This window comes from Arvicola amphibius, chromosome 14, assembly GCF_903992535.2.
Source record: "Arvicola amphibius chromosome 14, mArvAmp1.2, whole genome shotgun sequence".
Classification (NCBI taxonomy): Eukaryota; Metazoa; Chordata; class Mammalia; order Rodentia; family Cricetidae; genus Arvicola; species Arvicola amphibius.
In genome coordinates this window covers 10,338,206-10,348,499 of record NC_052060.1, presented here as the reverse complement: position 1 = coordinate 10,348,499, position 10,294 = coordinate 10,338,206, and the positions used below count along the sequence as shown (strand labels likewise).

Genomic DNA, 10,294 nt, shown 5'->3' with positions numbered 1-10,294 from the left:
GCCATCATGCCTTTCTCTACCGTTATGGATTTTAACCCTCGCAAATTCTAAGCCCGAATAAAAACATCCCTTTATAAATTGCTTTGGTTGTATTGTTCTGTCACAGCATTAAGAGTAGCTAAGACAGATTGTGACATAGACGTCCCATTTAAAGCTGAGCGCTCCACAGCCCCTTATTCTAGACACATCGATAGGTTGCAGGTCTCTGTATTAATCAGCATCTACTCCAAAAAAGAAGCTTCTCTCATATGGGACAACACTTTAAAGGTATTTTTTTTAAATAGGCTAGATTTTATCTCGAGTTAGAGGGTGAGAATAAGGACTGGCAGCTATGTGACGTGAAAGATCTTTGTGGAATCCTAACAATGTCCTTGAGCAAGATTATGGTGGTGGTGACACAAGTCTAAGTTTTTTCTGGAAATCATTAAACCGAACAATTAAAACTGATGAGTCCACACAAGTCATAGCTCAGTAAAACAGTGTGAAAACACGAGCTGCATAATAACCCCCTTCACTTTGTTTCTCAAGCTTGCTTAAGTTTGTATGGAACTATCTGGAATCCCAAATATTTATTCTCCCAGCTCCCTTAATCAAAGCAATTCTCAGGGAAATACTAGCTTCAATCTCCCAGCCTCTGACACTGCTACAGAAATAATTAGAACTATGGAATTAATTCTCTAGTTTTAGGGAAACGGAGGAGTCTTTAAGGTACGCTATGATGTTAGCTATCACTGGCAAAGGTGCAATTCACCTAGGGGGTGCTGAGAAAGCCTGAAGAGGTCATCAGAAGAAAGCCCTTTAACTAACAGCTGCATGATACACCGGGTCATCCTTCCCTGAGCAAGTGTGTCTGAAGCTCGGGGATTCGGGACCCAGGGCAGAAGAGAAAAATATCGACAGAATGGCAAGGAGGTCGTCCAGAGTAGAAAATGTGAAACTCTTCAAATAGAAGTTATCCCCAACCATTTCAGAAAACACTCTTTAAAAAAAATCTCAATAAGCATCAAAGAGTCAAAAAAACATTCAGTGATCATGTTATGGTCACATGACTACTGAATTAAGAACCAATAGCAATAAAGCTTAGAAAGCTCCTCACTTCCATAGCTTAAGAAACACACTTGTAAACAGCACCTGATTGAACGAAAGACCTACTTGGGACAGTGGGAAACAGATTCACTGAGTGCGGATTACAGTTGAAGAAAATTTTAATCAGCTCAGGCATTACCGTAAGATGCCAGAAAAAAAAAAGAAGAGAGTAAGTCCAAATTAAATCAGCAGATGCAAATAATAAAAACAAAAGAAACAAGGAAGTAGACAAACTGGAGAAAAATCAAGTCTTCTTTTCTGCACTCTAGAAACAAAGCTTAATTTTAGTTTTGCTGGTATGTTTCAACATATATCAAGAATCAAAGGTAGCTTAGAAAAAACTGTCAGGGGGTGGGAATAAAATGAGAAGTTCACATGCACACAATCAGATGGTAGTCATCTCTGCAGTAGACTGGGTGGAGACAGTCTGCTCTGTAAAAAGGCAGGGAGGAGTTGCCTGGGTAGTGGACATGTGGACATGTTTTCTCTCTCTCTCTCTCTCTCTCTCTCTCTCTCTCTCTCTCTCTCTCTCTCTCTCTCTCTCTCTCTCTCTCTCTGTGTGTGTGTGGGGGGGTGGTATCCATGTGAAGACTGACCGACCTGAATAGCATACTCTCTGGCTATTGTGGCGTGTGTTCACATCCACCAGTTCTAAAGGTAGAGGAAAGAGCCATGTCCTAAGTAGCACATGCATGGTGCTGGAGTACTCTGAGCTGCAGGCTTCAGAAGCACCACCACTACCTTCAGTTCAAACTAGTACAAGCCCCCATGAGGAGCGCCACTGTGGCATAAGCGTACAATCTCTCTTGTGACCACAGTCACGTAAGAAAGTGGCTGCTGTTTAACTCACCTCCTTCAATGAGAGCCCAAAGGTCTCGGGACGGAGATTTTGGAATCTATGTGCATTACTTAATGACTAAAAGTGCTACCATTGCAAGTTTCTAACATTTGCAAGCAAGGATGGGCATTTCTGGCCATACTCAAAGCTATAAACAAAAGAATCTGCCAAGGTTGGCATTCTTTTCAGACGTGCTTATGTCACAGAACAAACTGGAGGTTTATCTATTTATTCTAGTTTAAGTTCACACCCTGAACTTCAGTCGATTGTGTGAACCGTTGGCTGTTTTTGTTGACAGAAAACCCATTATCTGTACTGGGAAATGGTCTACAAGTTAAAAAGTAATCACCTTGATTCCCAGAATTCTTGAAACACTGGCACAGCATATCCCTCTGCTTTAAGTGAACTTTATCTGTATTTTCTTGGATTTTTTTCCCTCACTATTTAAAGAGACCAAGATCCAACTCCAAGGTTACACAACCCTTGAAGCTATCCTACCGTGGTTCTGACCCACCATGACCATACTCAGACACTCCTTCGGGTCTGTCTGTCATTACCATTTCCTACAGTCTGAAGTGAGAAGTCTCTGTGCTTGTCCTTTCTAATAAAGTTTGTTAACTTGTAGCTATTTGTATGACTTGATTTCTTAATAAAGAATATTAAAGTACTCTCAATAAATGTTTACTGGGATACCTTGTAGGTATTCATGAAACAAATTCAAATTGTGGTTTAAAAAACTTTCATATAATTATCCTTAGATGCCACCTAGTAATTGGTTGTATCTAGTCATTCTAATTATTTTTGTTTGGTTCTTTTTGGTTTTGTTGGAGACAGGGTTATCTAGGAACTCCTTCTGTGGATTAGCGTGGTCCTGAACTCACAGAGATCCACCTGACTCCACCTCCAAAGTGCTGGAATTAAAGACATGAACCACCATGCCCCTCATTTTTTTTAAAAAAATTCTTTATTATTTTATGTCTATTGGTCCTTTGTATGTCGTCAATATTCCTGTAAGATGTGCGCATATCCAAGCAAAATAAAGTCTTTATCACAACATAGCCTTGAAGCAGGCTTTTCTTCCTGTGTCAAGCATAAAGGCCATAACATTTATCAGTCTCCGCGGAGGAGGAAACCACAGAGAAAGATAAATAATGACCTCAAAGTGGGCATGAGTCAAGGTAAGATGAATCAAGAGATCAGAGCATAAAACGCGGGTCCTGAGGACTGAGACAACCAGCAGCCTGATCTCCCGCTCACTTGTTAGCAGTTTAGAAGGTTAGGACACCACATTTACTGTAGTCCCTTGGTGCTGGTGAGGACATCGAGTGTCTGCAAAAATCGGATAGAGTGAATCTGAGGGACTACCGGAAAATGGGTTTCATCGCACCTCTCTTTCTAGCCCTTTCCAGGGTCTCCTACATCGTGCCCGCTCCCTCTGCCGTCTGCTTCCTGTGTTGACCATGCCTGGGTGGAGCTGCCTGGTGACAGGAGCAGGAGGGTTTCTGGGCCAGAGGGTCGTCCGCATGTTGACTCAGGAGGAAGAGCTGCAGGAGATCAGGGCCCTGGACAAAGTCTTCAGACCAGAAACCAGGGAGGAATTCACTAGTAAGTAAACCAGGGGCTCTGTTTGCGTGATGACTGTGAATGCTGGCTGGGCATTGAGAAGGCTTGGAGTTTAGCGAATATGGAGCACTTGGAGCCTAATGCTTCTCCCGTGCTCACACTCATCAGGAAGACTCACAACGGCACAGCATAAAATACACCATGCAACGAGGCCCACGTCTGGCTTGTCCCAGATCTACAGATGGTGGTCAGGGTGGCAACTGATGGACCTCCAGGCCTCTGGCCTTCTTCCCATTTGGAAATCTCATGTCTCTTCTCTCTTTTTTTTAAAGTGCATTATAGATTTGTAGATTTATACTATGGTAGATTTGCCTATGGCTCCACAGCATAAGCAATGTCAGGGGGGTTGTAGACCTTATCTGTAGATTGCTGCCTTCCTACTGGTCTTGGCTGTTCATTTTGTCATTTTGTTTTACAGAGGAAAGCCATTTAGCTTTCTCCCACTGAATTGGAACTTTATATACATCTACATAGACATGTAGAATCTGCGAGTGAAGGAGAGACTGAGAGAACAGAGAGTGAGAGACTACAACAGACAAAACATACACAAGAGCAGCATAAAGGACGTGAAGCCAGGGCAGTGGATCAGGCAGTATCTGCCTGCTTCTCTAACACCCACAGGATGACACTGGCTGTCATACCGTCAGCTGAATTACGAGCATCGTGACTGCCCTGGCTTCATATCTGCAATGCAGGTCTCTTAGAGGGTGGCTTGTGTGTAGTGCACACTTCTGACATCTGCCAAATGCTGATCATTCAATCACACCCATCACTGGAGCCCGTTCTGAGTTCTCACTTTGCCCCTCAAGTTTCCCCTTGTAACTAAGCTGACTCTCCATTTGTACTCAACACAGACCCAGAAAGCATCGAGTCCTATCAGGGTGGAACTGAATTTTCCATCTCTGTGCCTCTCTCGTCTGGGTCCTCCTCACTGGAGCTCTGGAGGACACAGTCTGAGTAACCTGTTCCTGGTCCGGGTTATTCTGACGTCTTCATGCCTAGACACTCACAACCTGTGACCGCTGTTACAGCTTCCCACGGCAGGACTCTGCCTCTGCTTCTCCCTCAGTCCAAATCCACAAGTGATTTCCCCTTCTCTGTCAATCAAATCCCACTTCTCCCTTTTTACATTTGACTACCACCAGTTCTCTGGTTGCTTTAATGAGTTTATGAGTTTCCATAACTCTGTTTTCATGTGCAAGGCACAAATGACATCTTACTACTCGGATTCACTTCTACAAAAGGATGGGGGTAGAAATGATGCTCCCTCCTTCCCTACAAATGCTGCATTCTGACTGTGGTGCATTTATTGTTCCTTCAGCAGAAACGCCCCCTCCCCAGGATCCCCTCGCTCTGACAGCCCTTGAAGGCCTGGGCCTACACTGTCAGGAAACTTCCATCCCGTGCAGAAAGGTTTCCCAATGACCTGCTTTGTGCTCCTCAGAGCTGCAGACAAAAGTCAAGGTGACCATGCTGGAGGGAGACATTCTGGATGCCCAGTGCCTGCGGAGAGCCTGCCAGGGCATGTCTGTTGTCATCCATACCGCGGCCGCTGTTGACATCTCAGGTGTCATTCCCAGACAGACCATCATAGATATCAATCTGAAAGGTACAGTACCTCAGAAAGGTATGGAATGAGTGGGAAAATGAAAACAGATAAACAGGTTTGCTGGGGGAGGGGGAGAAGCAGGACCCTTACTTTGCTGTCCTTACTTCTTTCAGAGAGCAGAACCCATACCTGCTAGTCTCGATATTTCTTTCAATCTTTATTTTATTTTTAGTTTGTGTTTGCATGTAGGTCTGAGCACCATTTGCATGGGTGGGCTGCCCACGGGGTAAGAAAAGAGCATTAGATACCCTAGAACTGGAGTTACGGAGGTTGTGAGTGGCCATGTGGGTATGACGAATTGAGCTCAGATCCCCTAAAAGAGCAGTCAGTGCTCTTAAGTGATTTGCCATCCCGCCGACCCCTAGCCTCAACAGTTCCTGTGAGGAAAAAAGGCTGAGAGGTAAAGGAACACGATCAAGACCCCAGAGATGGTAAGAGACTGAGCATTTAAAGTCACACTCCTGTCCTTTCCAGTGCCAGAAAAGCAGCTCTCCTCCCCCACGCCAACGCACTGGACTCCAACTCCAAATCCTTCTTTTCCACCTGGCCCCTTGCAGGTCAGATCCAGACTTGACTGGTGTTAGACAGCTCAACATGCGCTATTTTAGTTCTGGGAGAGCCGCCCTGCCCACCTGAAGGAAGGTGCCCCCTGCACAGACTATAGGCAAGCTTCTCCACAGATGTCGGCAGGGAAGAATGACCCAGCACGTCCCAGGCCACTTGGTTTACTTAGGAGCCATTATTTTCCGTGTCTTTAGCGCTAGCTTCTCAGACCACTGTGGATCTCCTCTGGAGGACGTGGGTAATTCCCTGTACTCGGTGGGCCTTTCTACACCGTGGCTTTAAAATTTAAGTTAGGGTGAAACAGGGAAGTTTGCGTAGGATTTCTCTGAACTGTTCTCACTCTGAGCACCGAGGACTGATCTCTCTATGACTATTACACCCTTCTGCAAAATCCCCCTGTGTGCTCCTTGTGCTGATTTTTCATTTGGTTGCTCCAATACTCCTTTACAAAAGAAAATAATGGATTTAGGATTTCCATAAACACCTCAAAAAAAAATCGTTTCTAGTTTAGAATCCTCCTGCATGTCCCTGACATGACACAGGCATACCTATAAAGGTGTCAAAAGCCTTTGGGGTTGCTTGACCATCTCGCACCTATAACAATTGCCTGTTGCATTTCCCAGCAGGAATGTGAAATAACGGGGAGAGTGACTAAGGCATTATTTTACTAAATCATTGTCACAGATGGAGAAAATACAATGAATTACAATGAAGGCTATCCACTCCCCAAATTTAATCAGCTAAGTTCAAATTTAATTAGGAAATATATTTAACTTGAGATAATCAAGTGATTTCTCCAGGAAATCAAGTAGCAGAGGGACTTATGAATAAATGGGTGGATGGGAATAGTAATAATATCTCCTTGCCCAGGACATTCCTTTCTCAAGGGACAATGTCCTTGCCTCTCCTTCAGGATCTGCAGGTCTGCACTGTGTCTACAGTATTCTGCCATTGCAGGCATGACCAGCAGTAGGTACACATTCGTTTTTTTTTTTCAATTCTCCAGCAGGCTCGATAGAAAAAATAATGAAGTGATACAAACAGCAAATTCTCATTCTCAAAGCTGTGTTGCCAAAGTACACAGTAGAAAGCCTTTCTTCTTCACCAGAATCAAAGTTCGCAGGCAGAGAAAGACAGAGATCTGTGAAGGCTGGAAGGCTAGAAATCATGCCGAGCAGAGAGCACATTTCACCGGTTTTTTTTCCTTTTTTATTATTCGTGAGCCCGGGCCCCTGCTGATTCAGGAACAGCAAAGAACGCAGCAGGGAGCTAGGATTAGGGCGGAAAGGAGCACGAATTGTGTGGACTCCGTGGTTGATTTCCTGACCCTGATAGCGTGTTGTCTGTGCTTAGGTACCCAGAACCTGTTGGAGGCCTGTGTCCAGGCTAGTGTGCAAGCCTTCATCTACACCAGCTCAGTTGATGTTGCAGGGCCCAACTCCTACAAGGAGATCGTCCTGAATGGCCATGAGCAAGAACAGCGTGAAAATAAATGGTCTGACCCATACCCATACAGCAAGAAGATGGGTGAGAAGGCTGTGCTGGCAGCCAATGGGCGCACCCTGAAAGATGGTGGCACTTTGCAGACTTGTGCCTTAAGGCCTATGTACATCTATGGGGAGAAAAGTCCTTTTATTTCTATCACAATTATCAGGGCTCTCAAAAATAATGGTACTCTGGATGTTTGGGGCAAATTCTCTGTAGCCAACCCAGTATACGTAGGCAATGTGGCCTGGGCACACGTTCTGGCTGCCAGGGGCCTACGGGACCCCAAGAAGTCACCAAACATCCAAGGACAGTTCTACTACATCTCAGATGACACTCCTTACCAAAGTTATGATGATTTATATTACAACCTGAGCAAGAAATGGGGTTTCCACTATGATTCCAGCTGGAGCCCTCCTCTGCCCCTGCTGTACTGGCTTGGCTTCCTGCTGGAAGCTGTGAGCTTCCTGCTGCGTCCAATCTACAACTACCAGCCTCCCTTAAATCGTCACAAGATCACATTGTCAAATGCTGTGTTCACCTTCTCCTACAAGAAAGCTCAGCGAGATCTGGGCTATGAGCCGCCTTTCAGCTGGGAGGAAGCCAGGGAGAAAACTTCAGAGTGGGTCGGGTCACTAGTAGAGCAGCACAAGGGGACACTGAACACAAAGACTCAGTGATGTGGCAATGGCAAGGACATGGCCCTGGGTGCCATCAGGAAATATTTGTCAGGTCCTCCAGAAGGGACAGAGGCACAACACAGGTCCTATTGCCTCCTTTGACATAGAGATCAACCTAGTGTCTTTCCCAAGTCACCAGAAGCTTTGCCAGTCACTGGCCCAGCCCCAGACTTTCTCCCGTTAGCACCTGCCCTGTGACATGGGAGCTGCTGTGCCTCAGCTGTTGTGACTAAAGGCTTTGACACTTGCAATTTCCTGTCACCTAGAGCTCAGCATTGGTTTCTTTCCACTCTCAAATCCTGTGTCACATCCTGCCTTTGAGAAAACCCCATGAAGCTCAACTGAAATAGCAATAAATATTGCGATGCCTCACGTGAATGCAGCATCTTTCTATTATTGGGCGTTGTTATGACTTCCCTTCCGTAGCCAGGCTTGGCCCATCCAGATCACAAATGGAACCTAGAACAGGCATTTACTCACAGGAAGTACAAGTTCGAGATTGGGCTTAACCAAATGTGTGAGCACTGACTGCATGACTGGCATATATTATTACCTCAATTCACACTTCTCAGACAGGAAGCAGGTATTCCCATTCCCATGTCATATATGACGGATTTTCCTCTCCATCCCCCTGATGGGATGATGGAAAGTTCACTTCACCAGAGAGACTGACGTGAAATGTCTCATCTTCCCACTAAACCTTGCAGCCCGTACTTGCTTTCTATAGGGACAGCATCCCTGAAAAGTGGGATGACTCCTCTTTGGAAGAGCTCCAATTCTCTTGGCCTCCTTTCTGCCTACCTAGACTGACACACAAGACTCCGTAGAACCTTGAAGGTACCTTGAAAACTGTGTACTCCTTAATAAATGGCCTTGGAGAGAGAGGGGCAGGAGAAGGAGAAGCCCTCTCAGCCACCACCTCCAATGTCAAGGTCCTTGAAGCTTATAGAACACACATGGGTATATTTGTGACAGCTATTTTAGTCATTAATTACCCCATATTCTACCTTCAAACTTACGCACTAAAGACAAACCTAAGTTCCTGGGAGGTTAAAAGGAACAGAACAGATTCAATCAAACGCGTTCCTTCTCTACCTAGAATCTCAAAGATATTATCCAAACTCCAGATTTGCTTCACTCCTGTCATCTTGCACGTCTCCATCACCCTTCCGCAGGGACTCCTCTGACATTGTGCCTTTGTCTTTACTTCCATTTCTCCCCTCATCCTTTTCCATATTCTCCGAGGAGAGGAAGCCAGTCAGTGTTGTGATAGGAGCGGCCGGCTGCTTACCGCCACCTGGCTAGCTTTACCCGAAATAATTACATGGAAACTGTATTCTTTTAAACACTGCCTGGCCCATTCGTTTCAGCCTCTTATTGGCTAATTCTCACATCTTGCTTTAACCCATATTTAGGAATCTGTGTAGCACCACGAGGTGGTGGATTACCAGGAGAGATCTTAACCTGCGTCTGTCTCAGAGAGGAGAGGCATGGCGTCTGCCTGACTCTGCTTTCTTTCTCCCACAATTCTGTTCTGTCTACTCTACCCACCTATGTTCTGACCTATCAGACCATGCAGTTTTCTTTATTAATTAGCCAATGAGAGTAACACATAGACAGATGACCCTCTTCCATCAAGTCAGGAAATGAGTAGTAACCTAAATGTGAACACACTATTACTAACAGTTAACCAACAGTTGTCAGCTACTTTAGGTAGAGGTAAATACTCCTGAACATAAGCCTTTGAAACACAAGTAAAACACAAGAAGGGACAGCAAAGACACAGGAAAATGGAAGCTGCCCCAGCCTGTGAGCTCCTTTCCCTTTTCCCCTGGATTATGCAGTCTGTGGTCATGGAATAAGAGAAGCACAGGGCAGAGCTCCCCCACTGGTTTAAGTGTGGTGTACATATGACTGAAGGAATGGAACTGAGTAGAAGATATCCGGGAAAGCTTCAGGAAATAGGTAGGACTTGGAAAGGTGAATCAGGTGGATCCATGCAGGGTGGACAGCCCGAAAGATGGTGCGGAAGAGGAATAAGGGGAGGGTAGAGCCAAAGTGAGTAAAAGACACTGGACTCCACTTAAGCAGGGTTTGTTAAGAGATAGTGGATGTCCTGGGTGCTAGTCAGAGTCAGGCACTAGACAAGGGGGCTTCTGGGGACCCAGCAGAGTGTTCAGTGGATGGTCTGTTTTAGAGGTCATTTCCAAGAGTGTGGTAAAATATCAAGGGCTTGATTTTGATCTCCAAATACTGGAGTGTGAGCTTTGGGAAGCTCAAGGAAGAAGGTGGGTGTGGAATCATCTTTCTCGGCAAGATGGTGACGTATCTGTTCTTTCGTGTTGCTTCGACCCAAGAATACATTTTACCACATTTTAACGTTCTACATGTTTTCAATTGACTGAAGAT

The 10,294-nt window shown here is 45.2% G+C and overlaps 1 protein-coding gene across 2 annotated transcripts in view; it reads left to right on the top strand.

The window, feature by feature from the left end:
* The first annotated feature begins 3,114 nt into the window (after positions 1 to 3,114).
* The window catches only part of LOC119801287 (3 beta-hydroxysteroid dehydrogenase/Delta 5-->4-isomerase type 1), a 28,612-nt gene continuing 21,432 nt past the window's right edge, over positions 3,115 to 10,294 (top strand). The window contains exons 1-4 of one of the 2 annotated variants that reach the window (XM_038311808.1): positions 3,115 to 3,199; positions 3,324 to 3,529; positions 4,992 to 5,156; positions 7,074 to 8,263. In XM_038311808.1, coding sequence (XP_038167736.1) covers positions 3,385 to 3,529; positions 4,992 to 5,156; positions 7,074 to 7,885 — 1,122 coding nt within the window. In that variant the 5' untranslated portion in view covers positions 3,115 to 3,199; positions 3,324 to 3,384 and the 3' untranslated portion in view covers positions 7,886 to 8,263. Of the gene's footprint in view, positions 3,200 to 3,323; positions 3,530 to 4,991; positions 5,157 to 7,073; positions 8,264 to 10,294 lie in introns of those variants that run through there. The other variant, XM_038311807.2, reaches the window with a different exon arrangement.